Source organism: Bufo gargarizans, chromosome 1 (assembly GCF_014858855.1).
Source record: "Bufo gargarizans isolate SCDJY-AF-19 chromosome 1, ASM1485885v1, whole genome shotgun sequence".
Taxonomy (NCBI): domain Eukaryota; kingdom Metazoa; phylum Chordata; class Amphibia; order Anura; family Bufonidae; genus Bufo; species Bufo gargarizans.
Window position 1 is genome coordinate 624653623 of NC_058080.1, and position 27325 is coordinate 624680947.

At 42.4% G+C, this 27325-nt stretch overlaps 1 protein-coding gene across 2 annotated transcripts in view; it reads right to left on the minus strand.

Annotated features, from left to right (window-relative positions):
- The window catches only part of FER (FER tyrosine kinase), a 239241-nt gene that overhangs the window by 80707 nt on the left and 131209 nt on the right, over positions 1-27325 (minus strand). For both annotated transcript variants that reach the window (XM_044275952.1, XM_044275953.1), the window contains 3 exons: positions 23553-23756; positions 18345-18467; positions 2777-2833 (listed from right to left, as the gene is read on the minus strand). In XM_044275952.1, the coding sequence (XP_044131887.1) occupies positions 2777-2833; positions 18345-18467; positions 23553-23756 (384 nt within the window). The remainder of the gene's footprint in view (positions 1-2776; positions 2834-18344; positions 18468-23552; positions 23757-27325) is intronic.

Sequence of the window (27325 nt, forward strand, 5' to 3'; positions counted from 1 at the left end):
TGCAGCGTCCTGCGCAGCGCACAAGAAATCCATTAGCTTAACCATGTTATGCATTCCTAAATAAAAAATAGCCTCACTGAGGCAGAAAGAAGTGCCACCATACAGGTGCCCAGCATAGAAGTAGAGGGGGGGGGGGGGGGGGGCGCCAGCCATATAGGCCCATCGGGAGCCGCCGGTACCCGAAGGGTTAACAGCCAACCAACCTGGAAGGGAGGAGGAGGCGGCGCCGCGATCCCCTGGGGGCGGGGAACCTCCAGGCGGGAAGAATTCGCGCCCGCAGAAGTTTCCGCCCCCTCCAACAGAGGCCGGAAGTTTGCGGCCTAGCAGGCCGTGAAGCTGGGGCCTAAATTTTCTGCGGCACCCGGCTGACCGGGGCCGCACAGGAAACCGGAGCGGACTGCCTGGACAAACCGGCCGCGGAAGCCCACCCCGCGGACCGGAAGTCAGGGGCCCGGGTGGAGCGCCGGAATGAGGCCCAGTAGGCCCGAAGCCTGGGCCAAAATTTGCGGCGCCCGGCCGGCCGGAAGTCGCCGACGGCCGGCCGGAGTCGTTGGAGCATCGTGCTCAAGCCAAATGCCGGCCGCGGGAGTCTACCCCGCAGGCCGGAACAGTCGGGGGCCGGGAAGAAAGTGCGGCCCAGCTCGGAGGTGCGGCCCAGCAGGCCGGGAAGAAGCGCCGGAGGTGCGGCCGCCCAAGCAGCACTGCCGTCAGGAGAAGGCCCCCGGTCCAGAGCAGCGCATCGGTGAGGGGATGGGGGGACCCTGGGACCGGGTGCCCGTGAGGATGTGAGCACAGCGTTCCCAGGAGGGACGCTGATAAGTGAAGGGAGGCGATGGATGTCCGGCTCACCAATGGCTGCCTATTCGCAGCATTCTGCTGCTAAAATGTCCCATGAGGGCTAGAAGGGAGGGGAGGGAGCAGGGATGGAATGTCGCCCCGCAGCACCCCAGGGGCCAGCCTAGGTCCAGCAGTGACCGAAGGGTCCAGAGGCCCAGTATGGGGGGTCAGGCACGCAGGAGACCAGGGTGGGGGGTGGGGGACGTAGGGCTGGAGAAGCCACTCTCTCACCATAGTCGTCTTCACCCTCGGTCCATTCCAGCAGGGTCGCCCCTTCAGCTACTGGCACCGTAGTGGCAGGACGCTGGGAGAGGGACTTGGCGTGCGGGCGACCCTTGCGCTGGCGGGATGTAGGGGAGCTGGGCTGCCCTGATCCACCTTGTCTTCTGTGGGGGAGGCAGCAGTGCGGGTGACCGGCACTGGCGCAGCTCAACCCCGGGAGAAACAGAGAGGTCTAGTGCGTCTCTGTTGTCCCTGATGATCTGGAACAAAAAGAAAAGAAAAAAAGTAAAAATCAAAATTTAAACAAGGAGAAAAACAGCCCTGCAGTAGCAGGGAGTGTCTTGCCTCCTTGGACACTAAGCAAAAACTGGTAGTCTCTCTCTCCAGGCTGAGGGTATAGCTGATGGAGGAGGGGCTTAACAGTTTTCACTTAGTGTCACGCCTCCTAGGGAGATGAGCTATACCCAAGGTCTTCTGTGTCCCCCAAGGAAATTGGGCGAGAAATAAATGTTCTAAGTCTTGGAATGCAGTGACACAAGACCAGATTGTTACTTAAAAACAAGAATTTTTATTATGAAAGTAAAAAATACTACACAAAGTTCGCAACAACATAGTCATACTAATGCGGCATCAATGTTGCGCGACAGGTTTCAGTGTAGTTGTACCCTTATGTGTCCCTTGACTAATTGTCGAGGGACACATGTCATCGTTAAGCCCTGGCCTAAATGCTGTTAAAAACAGCTCAGGCAAGATGGTTGCCCCATAATAATGTTCAGGAAACAAAATATAAAAAAAATAAGAACAATGGGGGAGATTTATCTAAACTGACTTAGGCTACTTTCACATTAGCGGCAGCCTCCTCCGGCAGGCTGTTCCGGCAAAATGTCGTAGTTTTATTCCGGGCGCCTCTCTGCATGTTTGCCGTGCTGTGGCCGGACTTCCGGCGGCACAAGTGCACTAGCGACAGCACGGATACGGCAGGCTGTTCACCTGCCGAAACAGCCTGCCAGAGAAGGCTGCCACAAATTTTTCAGAGCGTCTTTGAAAAATAAAAGGTGGAATCTGATTGGTTGTTATGGACAACTAAACCAGTTCTACTTTACACCAGTTTTGATAAAACTCCATCAATGTGTTGTTCTCATGTCCATATTTGCCTGCATTGCTGAGAGAAATAATCTAGTAATATATGCAAATAAGCCTCTAGGAGCAACAAGGGCGTTACCGTTACACCAGGAGGCTCACTTCTCTCTGCAACTGCAGCTCTCTCTACACTTTAATTGACAGGGCCAGGCAGTGTAAACGTAATCAATAGGGATGAGCGAATCGACTTCGGATGAAAAATCCAAAGTCAATTTGCATAAAACTTTCGGAGCAGGAGCATATTGGAATGTATTGGCTCCGATGAGCCGAAGTTATTGCTTCGAGAAGTCTTGCGAGACGCACAATAACTTTCATAAATTAATTTGTACTGAAAAAAAAAAACATTTCCCTGGTTCGGTTCCAAGGTACCACTTGTGCAGATTCATATAAAGAATCTCGTACCCTTTAAATTCTAGGAGATACGTCCCTTTACCCAATGACTCAATGCCATCTTTGGCCAGCTGTGTTCAAGAAAACAGTTTGAAACTTAAACTTTTTAAATCACTGATGTGCATTATCAAATATCCTCCCGAGTGGAAAAATGTACAGTATCTGTTCTTTACTTCCATTTACTTACCTTGCCCAGTAATTCTCCAAGAGTCACATCTTCATGATTGAGGATCCATTTTTTATCCTGCAAAAGAAGACAAAAAAAATCATATCACTCTACACTTGATAAAAGATCTCCAAAGCAGATGGGAAAAACTGTTGAGAATATTACAATTACTACCACATTGCTGAAACCGTCTTAAAAGCTCGTAAAATACTCTGGCACAACAGGATATTAAAAGCTACATTGCCGTAATTTCATTTTACAGAGTAAAGCCTACAGCATGATGGCGTATTTATAAGCACTGCACAGCAGGTACCATTTCACAATGATCCGGATGCGGTGCCGTCTGCTTTTGAATGCAAAAATTACTTACAAGTTAGCAGATAAGAATGCAGCTTTCATAATCCTTAGTGATTCCTTATCATCCTAATATTTTACGCTTGGAATGACTCAATTGTTGGGCTTAAATATGATAAACATTCATTTCTGGCATTTTTAAAGCACATGATCTAAATAAAATGTTTTCCCAGATACATGGAAAACATATCAAATTAAGCAGATAGTGTAAGAAGCGCAAAGAAGATTAAAGCAAAGCGAGACGTTTTGTCGGAGCATTGAACACATGTATATGCACCTACATACAAATACCAAAATATAACCACAGGAACGTAATGTTGCTACATATTCTGGAACCTTACTGGGTTCAACAGTCATATATGGGGTCATTTATCAAACTGGTGTAAAGTAGAACTGGCTTAAGTACCCAAATCATATGATCATAGAACTGGCTTAATATGCCCAATCATATCCCACCTTTCATTTTTCACTGATCCTTTGGAAAATGAAAGGTGCAATCTGATTGGTTGCCATGAGCAACTAAGCCAGTTCTACTTTATACCAGTTTGATAAAGAACCCCAATTGTGATTATATCCATGTACTCATGTATAGAGCAATCTGGCTGATGTTCGGTTATCAACTCCCCTTGAAAAAGAGAAAACAGTGAGCAGCAGCCGTAAAAAAATAGGACATTATTTATTTTGGCATTTTTGACAGCTAGACGGGCCCCATTAAAATCAATAGGCCCATTTTTAACACCCATTTAGACATAAGTGCACCTACCTGCTGTCAAAATGGGTACATGAAGACTTACAGCTACACCTCAACATTAATTGCCAAGCCTATTAATATATTGAAACAAATATATTGCCCAGGGGCAAGGTGACTTAACGTCTATTTGTCATACGTTTTTTTCCATCGATGGCCAGCAAATGGATGCACACAAGAATGCAAAATAGCCCAAATTTTTTAATGCCAAGTAAAGGCACACTTATATGCCAATTAGGGATGAGCGAATCGACTTCGGATAAAACATCCAAAGTAGATTTGCATAAAACTTTGTTTCAATACTGTACAGAGTGACCGCTCACTGCAGTATTAGAATGTATTGGCTCCGATGAGCCGAAGTTATTACTTCACGAAGTCTTGCGAGACGTCGCGTAATAACTTCATAAATTGATTTCTACTGTAAAAAAAAACAAAAAAAAAAAAAACATTTCACGAACTCTGGTTTAGTTCCAAGTGGTATTTCAGTATTCAAACAAAGTTTTATGCGAATCGACTTCGGATGATTTCGCTCATCCCTAATGCCAATCAGTGACCTTCTTATTAGGTTTCTATAGTGTCAGATATAAATATAATACACACAGTTATATCAATAGGAAGCTTTGTATTTAATAAAGAAGTGTGCATTCATTTACTTTAAAGCCAACTGCACCAAACTGTTCTCCCAGCAAGTATCGTTCATGGACCCAATTAATTAGAATAGGATCCATGCATGATACTAGCTGGACGTCATACAGCTGGCTCGCCAACTGGACTACCCAAGTGAGGAGTCAGGCTCCTTTCAGACGAACAATACGGATTGAGTACAGATCTGTTCAAGTAAAAACTGATAGTTTTGCATGCAGATGCAATCAGTTTTGATGCGTTTTTCTCACGCTTCTTTTTTTATTTTTTAAAGAATTACAAACATCTCCTAGCAACCGTCAGTGAAGAATGCTTTCGGTCCGCATCCAACACACAAAAAAAGCATATTGGATGCAAAAAATACATTTGTGTGAATAAGCCCTAAGGCCTATGAGCTCTCTATGCCTGATCTGGTGGGAGTGTAACTGAAGAGGGCCCCTTTAAATTGCTACAAACAGCATGCTTAGATCACATGCTTAAAGAACATACATTTGATCACTAGTGAGGCCCAAGTATCACCATCTTCTAGCTAGTAAAGCCTCAGTAGAACAAACTTGAGAAGCCCTTCTTAGAGGCACCTTGCACAGCTGCTATGGGGCGCATGAGATAAAACACAACTCAGACCTACCCAATCTTTTGCTTTGGGCTCTATCTACCCTTCCTATTAGGGTAGAAAATCTGCAGGAAATCTGTACCAAAACTGCAGAAAAATGCAAAATGCGCAAACTGCACTATGTAACCCTGTTTTTGCGTGTCTTTGCACAGTTTTGCAGCAGATCTCACCCTTGCATTGAAAAGGGAATACAATCCGCATCTGATATGCAGCAGATTTAGAAATACGCAAAGCAGGTCAACTTCTGCACCTAAAAAAAAGAAGCTAAGTGTATGTGAGCTTTGTGCAATCTCATTCACTTTGCTGGTACTGTATTACGCTGTATTTTTACCACAAAACAGTGCGTATTCTGCACTGTGTATAGCTACCCTTAGTCGTTCTTCATTTTCCTGCCCTGCTCACAGTGAATGAATACAAGATAACTGGCCAAGCGACAACCTGTTTTCTTTTCTTATTATTCTTGCCTCACAACCGGCAAATATCTCCTAGGAAATGATTATTTCCGCAGAATAAAACCTACTACTTAGGTCTCGTTTCAAACGGGCAAGTTAACCATCTGGATGCGATGCATGTTGGAAACAGATAGCATCTGGTCTAAATCCTGACCCATTCAGTTCAATGCCGAGACTGCAACACATGACTTAAAAACAATCCGGCAGTGTTAGATTTTTTTTGTGATTTACGTGTCACGGTCATTGCAAATATGCGCGTTGCATTGTGACCCTATTGATTCCTATTTTTATGTGAAGACATATCCATAAACTCTTAAAGGGAACCTGTCATGTGGATATTTGATTATAATCTAACTAACTATATACAATCATTAACTACTAAAAAGTACCTTAGATGTATTCACTTAGGCCTCTTTCACACTTGCGTTGTCCGGATCCGGCGTGTACTCCACTTGCCGGAATTACACGCCGGATCCGGAAAAACGCAAGTGTACTGAAAGCATTTGAAGACGGATCCGTCTTCAAAATGCTTTCAGTGTTACTATGGCAGCCAGGACGCTATTAAAGTCCTGGTTGCCATAGTAGTAGTGGGGAGCGGTATACTTACAGTATACAATGACGTCAGAGCGCCCCATGCGCACGGATGACGTGCCATGCGATCACGTGATCCATGCGCTTGGGGCGCCCTGACGTCACTCTGGAGTGCCCGGGAGCCGCACGGACGGTAAGTATACTGCTCCCCCGCTCCCCACTACACTTTACCATGGCTGCCAGGACTTTAGCGTCCCGGCAGCCATGGTAACCATTGAGAAAAAGCTAAACCTCAGATCCGGTAATGCGCCGAAACGACGTTTAGCTTAAGGCCGGATCCGGATCAATGCCTTTCAATGGGCATTAATTCCGGATCCGGCCTTGCGGCAAGTCTTCAGGATTTTTGGCCGGAGCAAAAAGCGCAGCATGCTGCGGTATTTTCTCCGGCCAAAAAACGTTCCGGTCCGGAACTGAAGACATCCTGATGCATCCTGAACGGATTTCTATCCATTCAGAATGCATTAGGATAAAACTGATCAGGATTCTTCTGGCATAGAGCCCCGACGACGGAACTCTATGCCGGAAGAAAAGAACGCAGGTGTGAAAGAGCCCTTACTGGTGTGACAGATAGTTACCTCATAATATACACACAAAGATGCTGCATGCCGCATGCTAATGAGCCGATTTGAGTCCAGCGTTTATTTAATTAACAGCTATAGCCACTCCCCTGCCCACCTGCTGCTGATTCATATGGAAAAAAAAACTGTCAATCAGCAGCAGGTAGGGGGGAGTCAGGACTCATTATGAGCTGGAGATTTTCAATACAAGATGTTGGCAGATTGACTGGGTCAATTAAAGAAAGTGACCCAGCATTTTGCTAAGAGAATCAGTCACTTATTTATGTTGCCCTTAGTTAGGACACCATAAAACTGGTGACAGGTTCCCTTTAAGGACACAGGGCGTACAGGTAAGCCCTGTGTATTTCGGAACAGAGTGCCTGCTGAAATCATTCAGCAGGCACTCTGCGACAATGCCGAGGGGTGGCCGGTGACGCCCCCGTATCGGCAATCACAGCAAACTGTAGGTCAATTCAGACCTGCGGTTTGCTGTGTTTCCGGGTCATTCGGGTCTCCGGTGACCCGATAACCCGGAATAGGATGGTGATCGGTGGTGTGATAATACACCACCAATTACCATCCATCCTTATAGCCTGAGAGGTGGCGGTGACATCACCTCTCAGGATCGCATCCTATTGGCTGGCTGGGCGGGCGGGCGGGCGTTACCTTCCCCCAGCTCTGCTCTCCTCCTCCACACTGCTTCCGTGGAGAGAGGAGCCCTTCCGTCCACCTCTGAGCCCAGCACCACCACGTGAGCCACCATAGTGCCATCTGGCACGCAAAAGTTTGCAGGGACAGGTTTAGGGAAAGGTTAGATTAGGTAGGGAGACTGAGGGATAGTTTTAGGAAAAAAAATTTGGGGGGCTTCAACCTGATCACAGAACACTCAGCAGTGCGACCATGGACCCCCCAGGGGTGCTGCAGTTTGCCCCCAAATACACACACACTTTTTTGGTGCGTGCGCTGACTGTGGCCGGCACTCTTAGCGTCCGGCCACTGTTTCTGTTGAGGATTTCAAACAGAAAAGCCACAGCATTGCGGTTAAAAGTGAACATGCCCGAAAACTGGCCCCCAGCTAGAAGAGGGAATTATTTTATTTCTTTAAACATTTCAAGCGATGACTATTTTTCTAAGCACTGCTCAGGAATAAACTATTTATACCTTGGTCCAGACAATACTCTGGAGACATACAACAAAGAACATGTCTTCAAGGAGCAAACCAAGAAGCATTAAGCTGTCGGGTTAGAAGGGGCTAAACGGAAAATGCAAACAAGACAAGAAAATGCCATAAAAAGGTTATTTCTAAAACTGGAAGAACGGTGAGGAGGAAATGGAAAGTGTATCCTCCAGTTAAGATAACTCATTGGATATGCTTCTAGAATTCTTTCACAACATCACACTTTGTGAAAAGAACATTTTAAAAAAATCAGAGGCACTTGTGCAACATATTTATCTGTGCTCTAATGCATCTGTAAGAAAAATGAAGCAACCATGCAAATAGTCTTGAGTAGTAACAACTACAGCTCATACGCAGACCTACGTATATGTCTCCATGATAGACAAACCCAGGGTGTAGTCTGAGCCTGCATTCATGTGCTACTCTATCCCATCTGCCTACTTGTTTCTCTGGGTGCATTCGCACATGGCATATCTTTTTGAAGAAATTTTTTGTGACAGAAAATCAGTTACATTCAAAATAAGGGGGCTCGCCACCAAACCAGTTGCAAGAAAATTTGTGTAACACAATTTGACGCATGTGAAGGTACCCTTGCAGGCCTACAGAGAAAGCAATAACTAGCAACTACTGTACACTATTAAGGAGTTTCTCTAGTTACACTTGATGTTAGGCTGGATCTCCATGGGGCAGCCTCAATGCAGTGGCCAATGGCTCCACAAATTTGAAAGTAATACCAAATTTGAAAGTTAATCCCAAATTTGTGTTGCCATTACACACTGCAGGAAGGTGAGGTTGGGGTCACCATGTGGAGACCATGCCCTAGAGCTGCACAGATCAGGAAATTGAAAATGCCTCTTCAGAAAATCCTGCATCTGTGGACGTTGCATACTTTACTAGGTTTCTGGTCTACTCTATAGAATGGGACGTTACCTCCACAGCCCAGGATGGGAGAGGAGCTGCGGATGCGGCAATAATTACTCAGATTACATTATACATGGCTCATGCCCTGGGGATATGACTATCCTGCAGTCCATCAGTGGTGGTCGTGCATGCACACTACAGGAAAAAGTGCCAGCTGCTCTGGTGGCCGTGACTGTCGGAACGCATATAGACAAGCTTAGGCTACTTTCACACTAGCGTTCGATCGGATCCGTTCTGAACGGATCCGCTCATATTAATGCAGACGGTGGCTCCATTCAGAACGGATCCGTCTGCATTATAACTTAGAAACATTTTCTAAGTGTGAAAGTAGCCTGAGCGGATCCGTTCAGACTTTACATTGAAAGTCAATGGGGGACAGATCCGCTTGAAATTGAGCCATATGGTGTCATCTTCAAGCGGATCCGTCCCCATTGACTTCCATTATAAGTCGGAACGGATCCGCTCGACTCCGCACGGCCAGGCGGACACCCGAACGCTGCTTGTTGCGTTCAGGTGTCTGCTCACTGAGCGGAGCGGAGGCTGAGCGCTGGCAGGCGGATGCATTCTCAGCGGATCCGCCTCCACTGAGAATGCATTAGGGCCAGACGGCTGCGTTCAGGGCCGCTTGTGAGCCCCTTCAAACGGAGCTCACGAGCGGACACCTTACACAGTAGCTCCCGTCCTGACTACCTCGTATCTGCGCTGCAGCGGTGGCTGTAATCCCCTGGAAACAATGTATAATGTGACTACATCAAGCCAGCAAAGAAGACAATATGGACAAGATAAGCGGTGGTCGGGACGGGGGCTACTGCGCATTCGCGTGTATGCACGCTTCCACGATCTCAGCCACCAGAGAGGCCAGCGCTTTTTCCTATAGTGTGCAAGCATGGCCACTGCTGCTGGATTTCTGTATCTGGTCGTAACCATGGAAACGAGTAGTATAAAGTGATAGTAAAACAAATTAATTTGACAAAGGAGGAAATCTGGATAATCACAATACATTAGTAAGTGCCTTGTATTAACTTTCTCTACATTATAAATTAATGCAATTTGCTGAACTTAGAAAAACCGCTTCTAACTTTGTGGCTTTGTGGCTGTGTAGAGACGAGCAGGGGATCTAGAGCTCTGATCTCTATAAAAACACACAAAGAATCAAACGGATAGGTACATTAGCTGCTCACATAGCTTTTGAGGGTGCCTGTTTATTTCAAATAGGTATACAACCCTGGTGCCATTTATCCCTCAGGAAAAAATAACTAGATGGGTAAAAAAAAAATATGAAATCCCTCCCACAAAAAATAAAATAAAATTTTTATATATATATATATATATATATATATATATATATATATATATATATATAGAAAAAAATCCTGAGGGAGCACCACCTTCAGGCTGGAAGAAGGCTCTTGTGAGCCGAAACGTCGCAAAGTTGCCATACTATGGGTGAATAAAGCCTCACAGAATTTCACTTTTATCCGGAGTGCAGTCCTATCTTTCTTCAGTTATATATATATATATATATATATATATAAAAATTTTATTTTATTTTTTGTGGGAGGGATTTCATATTTTTTTTTTTACCCATCTAGTTATATATATATATATATATATATATATAATAACTAGATGGGTAAAAAAAAAATATGAAATCCCTCCCACAAAAAATAAAATAAAATTTTTATTTATATATATATATATATATATATATAGATAGAAAAAAATCCTGAGGGAGCACCACCTTCAGGCTGGAAGAAGGCTCTTGTGAGCCGAAACGTCGCAAAGTTGCCATACTATGGGTGAATAAAGCCTCACAGAATTTCACTTTTATCCGGAGTGCAGTCCTATCTTTCTTCAGTTATATATATATATATATATATATATAAAAATTTTATTTTATTTTTTGTGGGAGGGATTTCATTTTTTTTTTTTTACCCATCTAGTTTTATATATATATATATATATATATATATATATATATATATATATATAATAACTAGATGGGTAAAAAAAAAATATGAAATCCCTCCCACAAAAAATAAAATAAAATTTTTATTTATATATATATATATATATATAGATAGAAAAAAATCCTGAGGGAGCACCACCTTCAGGCTGGAAGAAGGCTCTTGTGAGCCGAAACGTCGCAAAGTTGCCATACTATGGGTGAATAAAGCCTCACATAATTTCACTTTTATCCGGAGTGCAGTCCTATCTTTCTTCAGTTATATATATATATATATATATATAAAAATTTTATTTTATTTTTTGTGGGAGGGATTTCATTTTTTTTTTTTACCCATCTAGTTATTATATATATATATATATATATATATATATATATATATATATATATATATATATATATATTAATGGTCAGCTAAACTGGAAAGCCAAAAATAGGTGCAATTTATGCTACTTTCACACTGGTGTTTCGGGGTCCGCTTGTGAGATCCGTTTCGGGGGCTCTCAGAAGCAGCCCAAAACGGATCAGTTCAGCCCCAATGCATTCTAAATGGATAAGGAGCTGTTAAGAATGCATCAGTTTGCCTCCGTTCAGCCTCCATTCCGCCTGACGATGCGGAGCCAAACAGATCCGTCCTGACTTACAATGTAAGTCAATGGGGACGGATCTGTTTTCACTGACACAATATGGTGCAATTGAAAACAGATCCGCCTCCCATTGACTTTCATGGTAATGCAAACGGATCCGTTCTGAACAGATACAAGCGTTTGCATTATAGGTGCGGATCAGTCTGTGCAGATACCAGACGGATCCACACCTAACGCAGGTGTGAAAGTAGCTTTATTCTTTCTAGTCACCTTAGGTCTTGTTCACATTGGCGCTATTGGTTTCTGTTGCTGTTACAGGAGCAGAATAATCCAAATAACGCAGTGCCGGATGCAGACCATAACTATGGTCAATGGTGCCAAAGAGACCCCACTAACTATAATGGGATCTATTTTCTGTTCATTTTAGTGGACTAAATAATGACATGCAGTACTTTCTTGGTCTGGTGCGGAATCTGCGACGGAGGCTCCTAATAGAGCCTATAAGGCAGGTGTGAACACAGCCTTACTCTTTAGGTGTGTGAGCCATGAGTGACCACTAGGCCATATGGCACAGGGGAAAATCTTACGGTATGTCAGGTAGTGGATCGGATAATGACAGGGAAGGGAGGAAAACTTTGTCCAAACATTTACCGTTTTCCTACAGGAATAAAGTTAATAGAATAAAATATATATTTACACGGACCATTCATTTGGCTGTAAAAATAATTACCTCACATACTACATTGCTATACTCCACATTAGGACAAGGATAGAACATCTAAGGAACTTTACAATAAGGTCCCTTTAATAATAAAAAAATAATAATATATTTTCACCATGCTTACTATTTAGCGGTATGCCATGGAGATACTTAGGATTCTGATTTTGGGAGGAAATTAGAAGAGATCAATCACATGTAAACATTTTTTTCCTAATTAAGCCTTTAGCACTTTGGCAGCCTTCAAAAATAGACAGCCTGGCAATTTCCCTTCATATAATTAAACAAAAATCAAATTACTGTAGATGTTAGTCAGTGCAAGAATTTTATTGCTGATAACTGTTATTTTCTATCACGCAGAGGTTTGTAGAGAGATTACTTAATTGCACACATTTTCCCAACTCACTCTGCACATATTTAGAGGGAGAGCGGGATTACTCGCCACGTGACCAACTTTGTCAAGGCACTTTCAATCTTAAAGCCTTATTGACAAGCGCATGCAAATTAGTCCATCTTATTAGAAGCGGCTTCACAAGTTCTCCGTAATTGAACTCATGTTTGAGGGAAAAATGCAAATGAAGGTCATATAATCAAAAAAGTTTTGGAAGTATACATAATATTTTAAAGGGATTCTCATTTCCATAGTAATAATGTCATACTTTGCCACAGAAAAGAAGAGTTCAGTTGTATTAAAAGTAAAATGGAAAAATCAGACAATGGCACATTGTACCTGACATCTGTATGAATCTATGCCCGTCTCCCGTTTAGGGGACCAAGAAATGGCCAAATAGGTTACGTGTGAACTTTTACATTAGGAAAGATGATTAGATATATAAATTGGAGTGGCTACAAGCTTCCAACACATCCAGCATTATTCATGGTTGATATATTTGAAAAAGATAAATTTCCTTAGTAATTCTCTGGCCAAGCTTCATATAGGATGCTGAGGATTATAGAACAGTCACTATGTTGCCTTTCTTGGGTTTGAATCTGATCCAGGGCAACAAATCCATGGAGCTCTGCGTGTTGGCGTGGGTTTCTTCTGGGTGCTCCGCTTCTTCCGATTACAGACTTTTTTTTTTAACAAATCTCTTTTTATTGAGAAGTTTATGGCAAAGAAAAATAAGCATACACTTATGTTATACAGAGAGCTCAATGAGTACAGCAATCGTAAACAGCAATGCAGTGCCCCAGGGAACCAGGTTCCTGCATGACAAAAGCAAAGATACGTACAGCATCAGAGGCAAACGCCTGACAACACAGGCGGCATGGAACACAAGTCCTGACGGCAAGACATCGAGTAGATTCATAGGACACTGTATACCCAGACTCAGTAGAGGATAGAGTAACAACAGAAACAAGGAAGGAGGGAACAGGGGGGGGGGGCGATTACAGACTTTTAACCTCTCAGATCCTGTGGTCAATTTTGACCACAATATCTGAGAAGTCTTTTTCTAGGGCCCGAAAGGCACACTTAGAGATGGCAGGATCTGTTAAGCCGCAATTGCAGTCTCAGCTCTTCTGAAGGCTCTGAGGCCTGCCATAATGAAGTCCCTATCAAGCCCTGCCAGTGGCAGGGCTATAATATGAAGATAACGAGGAGTCTCTTCTATTGGCTGCAATGGCTATTGGCTGCAAATCATTGCACTCTATGAGAGAAGTGATTGGGCAATTGCATGTTAAAGTCCCCAAGAGGGACTATAAAATAAAAGCTAAAAAGCAAAAGTTTTTAAAAACAAATAAATTCTTAATCCCCATAACAATAAAAAAAAATATAGATCTATGTCCCAAAATGCCTGAAATATTAAAATCTAAAAGAATTTATCCCGTAGGTCAATGACATGGCTGAAAAAAACTCAAAACAGTCAATTTGCCAGATTTTTTGTGAACTCACTTTAAAAAAATAAATAAATAAAAAATTAAATGGAAAGTCAAAGTCACACACAAATTCCAAAACGTTTTCAATAAAACTACAGATCACTATGTCCACACACCATCATAGGTGTATATATAAAAAAAAAGCTATGGGAGGCGGATGCAAAGAAATAAATAATTTATTATTTTTTAAAATATTAAAAACAACAAAAATGCTCTTATAGTACTGACCCGCAGATTAAAATTAACAGGCCCATTTTACCACATAGGGACCACCGTAAAAAAAAAAAGCTTTTTTTCTTCTTAAATGGTGCCATTAGAAAGTACATTTCCATCAAAAATAAAATATTAACTCTCATATGTCTATGTAATAGTAATAAGGAATTAAATAAATAAGGGCAGGGAGTAAAAAATGATAAAGCAAAAAATCACTGCATCAAGAAGTAATTTGCAGGAAAAAAAAAACGGTGACGTATTCTCTTTAAGAAGCTTGAAAAAATATGTGGAATAAAACCTCATGTCTTGAAAACAAGCCAGTTGCTAGTGCATCTAACTGCTTTATAGTTATCAAATCATCAATGCACACCATCTGTCATAAAAACTAGACTTTTAGGCCTCATTTGTCATAACATGCTGATCTACTGATAGCAGTGATGGAGAACAAGAGGAACATAACTACTGAAGCAGTTCTATCAAGGAAATGACAAATGATCTTGTGACAAAGTTTTTCTCAGCAAATACTGGTGCACTCGACATTTGTACAACGTGCATATTGCCAAGACAAACAAAAGCACCGTCAAATCTTATCCCGCTTCCCAAGCAATACAAATAGAAAGAACTCGCGACTTCTAGATAATGGAAAAAAGAAAAACAAAGCATGGCACACGCGTCAATCAAATAAGTAATACACTATCATTTTTTAGCCAAAAAGCAGCATGAAAAGAAATGATTAAAGGGGTTTTCTGGGAGTTTATAATTGATGACTAGAGATGAGCGAACCTCTGTTTTAAGTTCGGCGTCTAAAGTTCGGGTTTGGATTAGCGGAGAATCCCGATCTGGAACCGGATATGGATTCCGACTTCCGTTGTGGCCCGTGGTAGCGGAATCAATAATGGCCGATTATTGATTCCGCTACCACGGACCACAACGGAAGTCGGAATCCATATCCGGTTCCAGATCGGGATTCTCCGCTAATCCAAACCCGAACTTTAGACGCCGAACTTAAAACAGAAGTTCGCTCATCTCTATTGATGACCTATCCTTAGAATAGGTAATCAGTATCTGATCGGTGGGGGTCCCACACCCGGGACTCCCACCAATCAGCTGTTCAAGAAGGCACCAGCACTACTCTGGTAAGTAAGCCTGACATCAATAGTGGGGAAATTAATGTAAACCTTACTTAAGGAGAGGATTGTGGAACATCTAAAATCCCATGGATTGAAAGATGAAAACAGCATGGGTTTACTTCAGGGAGATCATGTCAAACTAATCTTATTGATTTTTTTGATTGGGTGACTAAAATAATAGATGGAGGAGGTGCAGTAGACATCGCATATCTAGACTTCAGTAAGGCTTTTGATACTGTCCCACATAGAAGGCTTATTAATAAATTGCAGTCTTTGAGCTTGGACTCCCATATTGTTGAATGGATTAGGCAGTGGCTGAGGGACAGACAACAGAGGGTTGTAGTCAAAGGAGAATATTCAGAACATGGTCTTGTTACCAGTGGGGTACCTCAGGGGTCTGTTCTGGAACCCATATTGTTTAATATCTTTGTCAGTGAAATTGCAGAAGGCCTCGATGGTAAGGTGTGTCTTTTTGCTGATGACACAAAGATTTGTAACAGGGTTGATAATCCTGGAGGGATACACCAAATGGAAAAGGATTTAGGAAAACTAGAGGAATGGTCAAAAATCTGGCAACTAAATTTTAATGTTCATAAGTGCAAGATAATGCACCTGGGGCGTAAAAACCCAAGAGCAGAATATAAAATCAGTGATACAGGCCTAACCTCAGTATCTGAGGAAAGGGATTTAGGGGTCATTATTTCAGAAGACTTTAAGGTAGGCAGACAATGTCACAGAGCAGCAGGAAATGCTAGCAGAATGCTTGGGTGTATAGGGAGAGGCATTACTAGTAGAAAGAGGGAGGTGTTCATGCCGCTCTACAGAGCACTAGTGAGACCTCATTTGGAGTATTGTGCACAGTACTGGAGACCATATCTCCAGAAGGATATTGATACTTTGGAGAGAGTTCAGAGAAGAGCGTCTAAACTAGTACATGGATTGCAGGATAAAACTTACCAGGGAAGATTAAAGGACCTTAACATGTACAGCTTGGAAGAAAGACGAGACAGAGGGGATATGATAGAAACTTTTAAAAACATAAAGGGAATCAACAAGATAAAAAGAGCAGAGAATATTTAAAAGAAGAAAAACTGCTACAAGAGGAAATAGTTTTAAATTAGAGGGGCAAAGGTTTAATATATCAGGAAGTATTACTTTACTGAGAGAGTAGTAGATGCATGGAATAGCCGTCCTGCAGAAGTGGTAGCTGCAAATACAGTGAAGGAGTTTAAGCATGCATGGGATAGGCATAAGGCCATCCTTCATATAAGATAGGGCCAGGGGCTATTCATAGTATTCAGTATATTGAGCAGACTAGATAGGCCAAATGGTTCTTATCTGCCGACACATTCTATGTTTCTATATTTCTGGTGAGTGCCGCAGCCTTCTCTCCCGTGGTCTTCTTGAGCAACGAGAAGACCACGGCAGTCACAGGAGCGCCAGTGTCTACTCAAACAGCTGATCGGTGGAGATCCCCCACGGATCAGATACTGATGACCTACCAAGAGACATGACCCTTTTAAGCTCAAAAATGGGAAACCACAAGTGAAAATGTCAGGGAGTTTTTCTTCACCATACCAACCAGTGTCTAAGTTGCAGTTATGGTCAATTTTGGTTTGATATAGATTATTGGCAAACATTTACTAACTTGAGTGTACCTATACCTTGTAAAATCTGCCATGTAATGGAAATTGGCATAATCTGGCACATTTCCAGTGCACGTTGGTGCATCTAGTTTTAGAAAAATCAACTGCATCAAGATCACTAAAAATGAGTGGCTTAAAATAAAAGACAGGTGTGGCTTGGCAAAAACTAGAAGCTAGAGGGTCACTATTAAAAGTTTAAATCGGTGGGGGTCTGAGCGCTGAGACTCCCACCGATCCCTAGACCTAGAGGACAGAAGCACGCACATAGAGCTCTCTCTCCTGAAGACTGATCTGAGATGGGTCCATAGATTTCTGTGGAACCAGTCTCACTCAGCGAGGAGAGAGAGCAGGCTACAGATTGATGGGGGGGGTCTCAGCAGTTATACCCCCACCAATCAAAATTTATACAACTCGATACCAAACGTCTTTTGAAAAGTCAGTGACCCTTTAAAAATCCACAGATCTATAACACTAATAGCCAAAACAGCACAAAACATTGTTGTGGTATTTGGCTACTACACTGCGCTGAAACTACACACCAGAGCCCAGTGTTTTTATGAGAAGAGAGCCCCCGACACTAAACTGCAGGACTTCCAGGCCTCTGTGTACTTGTGTATACAGCCGTCTGTCACTCAGCACCCTGCATGGTGTGAAAGGTTGGAGGAGATCTCTACTCATGAATACTGCCGGACTCAATCTGTCTTTGGTATGCTTTTAAAGCCACGTTCACATATGCGCTGTGAACTCCAGCAGTTCCATATATGCTGGCTTACGGCCAGACAAAATACTTACACACAGAATTTTTTGTCCGTCCAAAAGCCAGCATACATGTTGGAAAGCATACAGTGAATGGGGATCTGGTGGTGCATGGTTCCTCTGCCACAACAGACTGCAGGAGTTCACAGCGCGTATGTGAAGGTGGCCTAACCACTCCTAGTACCTAAATGGCACAAGCCTTTTGTGCCATTTCAGCTCCTAGTAGTACCGACCTGTGGCTGCACATAGGGTTGCATATTGAGCTGACCGAGCACAAGCTAGCTAAGTACGGTGCACGTCACTGCTAACATTTCTGCAATGCACATTACGCCTCTTTACTGACATTTCATGCATCCCAATGCCAAAGAGCAGGATTTACCACAAGTGGTTTAAAGGAAAAGCGAAGAAGTTGCCAAAGGTAACCAATCTGCTTCTTATTACCTAAAGAGCTTGTTAAAATGAGAGCTCCTCCTTCACACCAGTTTAAGTAAACCTCTCCAAACGTGCTTGGGCAATACAAAAGTTTAGTAAGATTCTTTTAATGTTTGCCCACAAACCGTTGCCTATTGACAGCCTTACCGAAGCACATGTACTTGAGGAGTCAATGTACATGACATTGCATGGCAAAACGTCTACATACCTTAACGACGGGATTCAACAGAACCACTCCAGATTTCTTAGTTATCACTTGTTTTGTAGTATAGTGATTTTCTATAAGCTGTGGAATTGTTGGAAAGCCAGTCCCTTCAAACCTATATAAATTCTTTTAGAAAGAAGAAAAATCCATGTTACAATTTGAACAATAGGGAGAAAAATAACACTTATTTTCACATATGCTTTTAACTATTTTCTAGTGATGAATGCATTTATAATATTACATTATATCCTGTTGTGTCTACTAGGCAAACAGGGAGATCAGATCATAGATTATGGTCAAAAAAATCCAGTGAAAATAGGTTTGTCTTCATGTTAGAGGCTTTTACTACTGATGGCCTATTCCGAGGCTAGCCCATCAATATCTAGTGAGCAGGGGGTCTTCTGTTTTAGAGTACCTCCAGTGCGAGAGGCAGCAGCAGCAGCAGACTATCCTGGCCTATAGGCGATTAACAGAAAAATCACGGACTACCCCTTTAAACTGGTGTTTATTATGTTTCAATATTCAGATACATACAACCGAATGAAAATTACATAATATTGCCAGCAATATGGCTGAAGACGTTAAGGGGTTGTGTCAGGAAACATAGTCTACATTTTGAAACCAGCACCTGAATTTAAATACTTTTGTAATTGCATGCAATCAATAATTTAGTATAGCCACTGAGTTATTCAATAAAATGTATCTGTGTAGCGCCACCTGCTGTTTGCTCTTTTCCTTAAATTTTTTGTCCGTCTCACTGAGCTGGTCATAAGTGGTCAGTTTAAATCTTCAACTGCCACCTGCCATATGTTCTGTTAGAAGCTGTCATACAGCATAAAGGACACACCCTCTGAGCTGCCAGGCTGAAGATAATCTAGCAGAGTAAGTGGAGGAATGAATGTGGAGATCTCTGGACACATGTGAGGTATAGGGCAGGTTCTAGCTTTGTCAGAAAGGTATAGTCATGTACTATAAGATATCTGATTCTCATTTTGTATATCAATCATGGCATAACCCCCTTTAAATGGTCACTGTAATTTCAACAAACAGCATAAATCAACAGTAAAGGCAAATTTAATTTAAAAAAATGGTGTCATATCTTATTAGAGAATAATGCATATTTCTGCCATCTGGCCCACTGTCAGCTTACTTAAGGATCATATGATATGCAGCCCATAATTCTATGTCGAGGGGAGGGGAAGGAGCAATGAGCTGCTAGAGGGAGAAAGACGCATTAAAAGACATATTATGTCTATTAGACATTTCCCCATCTTCCAGCATGACTGACAGGCTTCTCTACGGTAGGTAACACCTCTAGCTCACAGTGTATACCACAGAAAGACATTTTTTCCTGCACTATATAAGTAAAAATGAATAGTGTACATATCAATAATTTTGTGATATGTTCATATCTACACTGAACAGGGCTCTAGACTGCCCATGTAATGCAAATCTTTCCATGCATAGTAGTAAGGAAGATGTTGCCACACACACACACACATATATATATATATATATATATATATAAAATAAAAATACGAATACCGCAGCATAAAGTGACCATAAAGTGACAAGTGCTTTATTCACCAATAAAGTGCAACATTTCGGTTTACTCCATGGAACATTTTCAAGCAGTGCTGTGAAGTGAGGTGAATAAAGCACATGTCACTTTATGGACGTGCCGTGGTAATCGTATTTTTATTGGATGTATAGGTGGTAGGCACTCTGTCCTGCACTTTTGGTTGGTGGTGCTGCCCAGGAGCTTTTTGTTTTTGTGTGTATATATATCACCATGGTTCTCATCACCATTAACATTCAGAGGCAGTGTTCTCACTGATGAAAACAAAGTACTAGGTACGGTATGTCTCAAGGATTTCTTTAAAGTGAATTTTATTTTAAAGTGACTTTTATTACTTGTGGCATCAATTTTTTCATTAGTACTTTGAAGGCATCAGCTTTTTTTCTACAGACACTAATGCAACAAAGCCTTTGGTCCTAAGATCGATGAAAGACAAGCAACAGATCTTCAAAGAACAATAACTTAGGTAAAAAAAAAAAAACATATATATATATATATATATATCACCCAAATGGCAGTTACTGTTTTCATGCATTTATATTTCTCACCCCAAAGATAAGAACTAATACCTCTTTTCTACATGTCAGGCTACCAGACTGCCATCACACTGGCACAGGACAATCTTTTTTTAAACAGGTCGTGTCACTTCAGCAAATCACATTTATCATTTAGAGAACGTGAATACAAGGTACTTACTAATGTATTGTGATTGCCCATATTGCTTCCTTCACTGGCTGCATTCATTTTTCCATCACATTATACACTGCTCATTTCCATGGTTACGACCAGCCTGCACTCCAGCAGCGGTGGCCGTGCTTTCACACTATGGAAAAAAGCACCAGCCTATGTGAGCTCCTGCGGTCTCGGCCACCAGAGATGCTAGAATTTTTTCTTATAGTGTGCAAGCACGGCCACTACTGCTGGACTTGCAGGGTTGTCGTAACCATGGAAATGAACAGTGTACAATGTATCGGAAAAATAAATCCAGCCAGCGAAAGAAGCAATATGGACAAATCACAATACATTAGTAAGTGGCTTGTATTATCTTTCTCTACATGATAAATGCCACTTTCTGAATGACACAATCCTTTTAAGGGCTAAAGGAAACCTGTAAAAACCACCAAATGAAATTCACAGGACTGGTTTATGAGAGAACCAGTATACCCCTTGTTTAAATTTAAGTACAGAAGTCCAACAAGAAAATTTTAGATGCACTTATATACATACTGGTGGTTACTCTACATCATGGATGTCAAACTCATGGCCCTCCAGATGTTGCAAAACTACAACTCCCAGCATTCCCTGATAGCTGCAGTATGCCCAGGCATGATGGGAGTTGTAGTTTTGCAACAGCTGGAGGGCCACGAGTTTGACATCCCTGCTCTACATGGATAGTGTAGAATCAGATTTGTCAGGGGCACAATAGTTGGTTCCCAGTATTTGGTGGCCTCATAGTTTAGGAGTGATGATTCTGCAGGTTTACACTTTAAAAAGTTCTAATAAAAGTTATAATTTCAGCAGAAAATAGTGTTCTAAGCCTGTGAGTTGCCCCTAAACCACGAGCATCGTGTTATACAGACCAGGAATAGACCCCTGAAGATGCCTCTGTATAAACGGTTAGTTTCAGAATTATGTAAAGGATGAACTTCAAACCCTCTGTCTTTCAGCTCTATTGGTAACTAAATGTCTACTCCAACTGATTAGATGCATAGCCGCCTGGAACACTCCCTACTGCGCAAAGCAGCAAGGTGTACTCCCCGAGCATGCGCAGTGCAGTCATGAAGCTGGGCAGAGTACACCTGCACAATGCATGAGCAGGGAGACAAAGGAAACTGAGACTGAGAGACTTGGAGGCACCGGGGGGATGCAAATCAAGCTAGAATTAAAGGGGTTTTCTGAGATTTTAATACTGATGACCTATCCTCTGGATAGGTCATTAGTATCAGATCAGTGGATGTCTGACAACAAGGAACATTGCCAATCAGCTGTTTGAGAAGGCAGCAATGCTCACAGTAGCGCCACAGCCTTCTCTCAACTTTTCCTAGGCCAGTGAGGACACGTTCATCGGTCATATGGCCTAGGCGCAGCTCAGCCCCATTCAAGTGAATGGGGCTGAGCGAGATACTAAGGACAGCTGCAATACAATGCATGGAGCTGTCCTTGGTAAGCTGCAGGAACAGCGCTGTCTTCTCAAACAGCTGATCGGACCCCCACCAATCAGATACTGATGACTTAACCAGAAGAAAGGCAGCATGTCTGCAGAAAACAAAATTCACACACATTTACAGTATATAGGCCTCGTTCAGATTTCTGTTTTTCCTGGATGTGGAGAATGTGGATAGCACATGTACCTATTGATTTTAATGGTTAACACATTAGGCAACTTTCACACTGGCATTTTGGTTTCCGTTTGTGAGATCCGTTCAGGGCTCTCACAAGCGGTCCAAAACGGATCAGTTTTGCCCTTAATGCATTCTAAATAGATAAGGATCCGCTCAGAAATGCATCCGTTTGCCTCCGTTCCGTCTCCATTCTGCTTTAGAAGCGGACAGATGCTTGCAGCGTTTTGGTGTCCGTCTGATGAAACTGAGCCACACGGATCTGTACTGACACACAATGTAAGTCAATAGCCGTTTGGCTATGTTAAAGATAATACAAACAGATCCGTTCTGAACGGATGCATGCGGTTGCATTATCTGAACGGATGCGATTATGCAGATCCATGACGGATCCACACCAAACGTGAGTGATTTTCCACTGACTGTGGGTAAGGGGAAAAAAATTAATAATTACATGTACTACTCTGGTCCATGATGTGGACCAAACATGTCCATTGAAGAGTACTTTCACACTTACAGCAGAGGATTCCGGCAGACAGTTCCATCGCCGGACGCAAACTGATGCATTTGTGAGACTGATCCAGATGTGAATCCGTCTGACAAATGCATTGCAATACCGGATCCAGTTTTCTGGTTGTCATCCGGAAAAACAGATCCGGGATTTATTTTTTTCACATTTTTAAAAGGTATGCGCACGCGCAGATCAGGAAACCTGGTTTGGTTTTCCGGAACACTTAGTACCGGGATCCGGCATTAATACATTTCAATGGAAATTAATGCCGGATCCGGCATTTCGGCAAGTGTTCAGGATATTTTGTCCGGAGAGAAAACTGCAGCATGCTGCGGTATTTTCTCCAGCTAAAAAACTTAAGAGGGCCTGGACTGAAGACATCCCGATGCATACTGAACAGAATGCTCTCCATTCAGAATGCATTAGGATAAAACTGATCAGTTTCTTTCTGGTATTGAGCCCCTGTGACGGAACTCAATACCAGAAAAGAAAAACGCTAGTGTGAAAGTACCTGAAGTCAATGAGATCTGGACAAAAACCAAAACCACTGACACAACATGGTACATGGATTGCATCAGTGTTCTGGATTATTGGTAGGAGATGCTCAGCCGTGTCAGCAGAAAAAGGATTTGACACAGAGGGCAAAAAAAGGGCACACGGCCCATACACGGATTCAACATGGATGGATGTTACACAAACGGACACGGAAATGTTAACGAGGCCATAGGAAGAGGAACTCATATGGGAAAGATTTATAAATAAAAAGCTTCTCACAAACGTACATCAGCAAACTGAATGATAAAATGCCTCCGCTGTGTATCTGAAAACACAGAAAGGACATATTCACCAGGTTTCCCATGACTTTCTCGGACCAAGAAGTCTCCTTGTTGCTTTAATAGCTCTTGTGCTTCAACTCTTGGTATCGCACCATGATACCAATCTTGTTCTGACAAAGGTTTCTCACTCGTGGAAATGACATCAAAGAACTGGAAGAAAACACATACAAAAAGAAAAATAGATTAGAAAAAAAAAATGAAGCACGTCCTTACAGAATCGTCAAGTCTAGTGAAGGCGTTCAATGGGTCACCTCTCACCATGAAATGCAGTACAATCTGCAGGCAGCATGTTATATAGCAGGGGCTGAGCAGATGGATGCATCGTTTCATGGGAAAAGATTAAGCAAAACTTTTTATTTTATTTATACCTTTACATTTCTCCTCTTTCTGAGCTCAGCATCCAAAGTGGGTGGTCCTATCGGTGATTGACAGCCTTCTCTGTATAAGGGGGCATTCACACAACTGTATTCGTTTTGCATTCCATGTGCACCCCACACTTTCCGAGGGCCCCAATGAACAAAAATGACTATTCTTGTCGGCAAAATGTACAAGAATAGCACATGTTCTATAATTTGCAGCTCAACAGCGCTGAGGCAGAGAGCACAAGATGTGAGCTCCGAAACGTGTTTGGCAAATAATAATAATCAAAAGACATTCAAAGCGGCGAGAATCCCTGTCAAGTATACAGACAGACACATCTGGCTGAAGGACTGTACTGGAAGGGCAAGCCCAGGTAATACAGCACATTAGGCTGATAAGCACAGGGGCCAGGGGCCACATGCCGAGCGAATGAGGAGGTGAATGCAAGACAAAGTGTGTTTGCGCATAGAGAATCTCCGCCAAGCTGAAAAGTACCACACACATGGGACGCCAAGAGAACACCACAAGTCAGCGTTCCTTTCCCCAGCAGTAGAAGACGGCGCAGCACAACTTCAGGCGTGGTAATATTGACTGCTATTACTATTGGATACATCTATTCAATTCTTCCATTAACAGTAATCTATTACTAAAATTACTATTAAGACCCAGGCAATTGACTAACGCCAATTAAAAACCTACAATCAATTTATATGTGGACTGTGACTATTTATCAAGGAGCATATTCAGAGATAAGATAATGCAGAATGTAAAAGGTAAATTCCCCATTAACCCTTTCAAGACCAAGACAGTTTTCTACCTTTAGGACCAAGCCACATTTTGCAAATCTGAGGGGGGGGGGTTATTATTGGATTGCCAAATGGAAAAATGCTCAACTGAAAATGTCTTGCCATGGATTAAAAAAATTTATGAAATGGACTAAATGGATATCAGTGGAGGTGTGATAAACTTGAAAGCACTTTCCAATGCAGCGGCCCGGTCTGACAGTAGTGAGTGGTGTCTTTCCTAATTCCTTTAACCGAGCAAACACGACACCTTTTTTGGGGTCGCCTTTTTTTTTTTCTGCGGGGGGAAGTACTCCAGGGGAAATGCTACCCATGTATTATTCTTGAAGCACTGCTGGCTGAAAAACTGCCCTCTCCTTCCTGAATGCCGAAAATCCATTTTTTTATAATTTTTTTCCTGAAATTCCAAGAAGGTTCCCCCATGACCAGCTGTTCTGTGGATGACAAAGGCATTATATAGTGACACTTGGGTTAGGTACACAGCAAATTTTTGGTACCACACCTTAGATTTTCTTAAGGCACTGTAGGGCTCTAGTACCTGGTCTGAAATATCCACTCCGCCCATGAACTAGTTGTAATCCTCGATACACACAGGCTTGAGGTTCTGCTCTGTGGTTCCTCAGACTGGGCTGGGGTGGACTGATCTGCATGGGTGGTAGTTAACACAAGAACATCCCGTTTGTCCTTGTATTTTAGCAGCATCAAATTTTCTGAGCAAACAGCCCTGCTTTCCCCACGATCTATAAAGGATTTAGGGAGCCCCCCTTTTTTTTTTCTTCTAATTGTGCCACATGTGCCTATGCCTCTGGCAGCAACGCACTTCAGAAAAGGGACACTATTGTAAAAGTTGTCCAAATACAGATGGTATCCGTGGTCCAGCAGGGGGGTGACTAAATCCCATACTATCTTCCCACTTATACCCAGAACAGGGGGACAATCGGGTGGCTCAATTTTGGAATCTTTTCCCTTGTAAATACAAAAGTGCAATGTATACCCAGATACACTTTCACAGGACTTATACAACTTCACGCCATACCTAGCCCTTTTATTGGGCAGGTACTGGCGGAAATGTAAATCGGCCTTGGAAGTGGACCAATGATTCATCCACTGAGAGACATTTTTGGGGTATATACTTGAGCAAATTTGGAATTGTAGTGGTCAACCACTGGCCTAATTTTAAAGAGTCTGTCATACCTGGGGTCGCTTGGGGGTGGGCATTCATTATTATTGCTGAAGTGTAGAAATCTTAGAAGAGCTTTGAAATGGGCCGGGGGCATGGAAAGACAGTGAAGAGGGGTGTGATATAGCATATCTTAGTTCCAATACGAACGTATTGTTGTTTTCTTTATAATGCCCATGCTTAGGAAAAGTCCTCAAAACCTTTGCATTTCAGTCGTGTTAGTAGGGGTCCATTTGTGGGGCCTTGAGAGATAACTGTCTGGATGGGAGGCAATAAATTGCTCTGCATATATATTTGTTTGTTCCACCATCAAGTTAATTAGGTCATCAGTGAAGAATAATTGGAAAAAATTAATTTCACTGAAACCTGTGGTATCTACATTGATGCCTGGAGTGGCTGTAAATTCAGGCACCTGGGGCACATAGTTATGGGATTTATGAAGAGTCACTTGTATGGGGCTGCGACTGCGCACTACCCCTAGGACGCCTACGAGGGGGTTCATCATTAGATGAATCATCTGAGTAAGATGAAACAAAAAATATCACTTTATCTCCACTGTTGGAGTCAGTGTCCTCAAAAAGCATGGCATATGCCTCTTCAGCAGTGAAAAGCCGTTTAGTCATTTAAAACTGTAAACTAACGCATATTTTTTTTTTTGTCTTTTTTTATCTTTAAAAAATAAAAAATAAATAGCAGACTAAAATACTGAATATCTTTAAGGATAGGATAAAAAATCTGAGTCACTTGGCAGTTATTGACAGGTGTCACAGGTAGCACAGATGGCTGGCAATGAGCCAGGGGTCTAGTATGGGGCACAGAGTAGTGCCAGTATCCTTACTGGGGCAGAAAAGGGGTTAATTAATGTATTATTTTACAGTTATAGGTGGCACAAATCCACATGGGGCATAAGAGACTTATATTTTACAGAATGGTGCCACTCAAGCACAGGACACGAGTATATACACACAGGAGGATGGCACACATGTTGACGGTTATTTTTTATTTATTTTATGTAACTTGGGAGTGTGTGACAGGACTAATCTGTCACTGACTGGGGGAAATCAGGCACAGAAGACTGGCAAATCGGTACTGAAGGGGTTAATTATGTATGAGGCAGCGGATGAGGCACAGAACTGATTACAGAAGACAGACTCTTGATGAGGCACAGAATGGATCTGTCTCACCGATTGGGGCACAGAAGCAGCTTTCCGGCACACAAGGGGTTAATTTGATGTGTAAGTAATACTAAGTACGTAGTGTTCGACACTCTCTCCTTCCCTTACAGGAATTGGGACGATCAGAGAAGGAGAAGCACGTAGTGTCTCCCTAACCCCCCCCCCCCCTAACCTGCCCCGATGTGCTGCGATTGGTCCCTC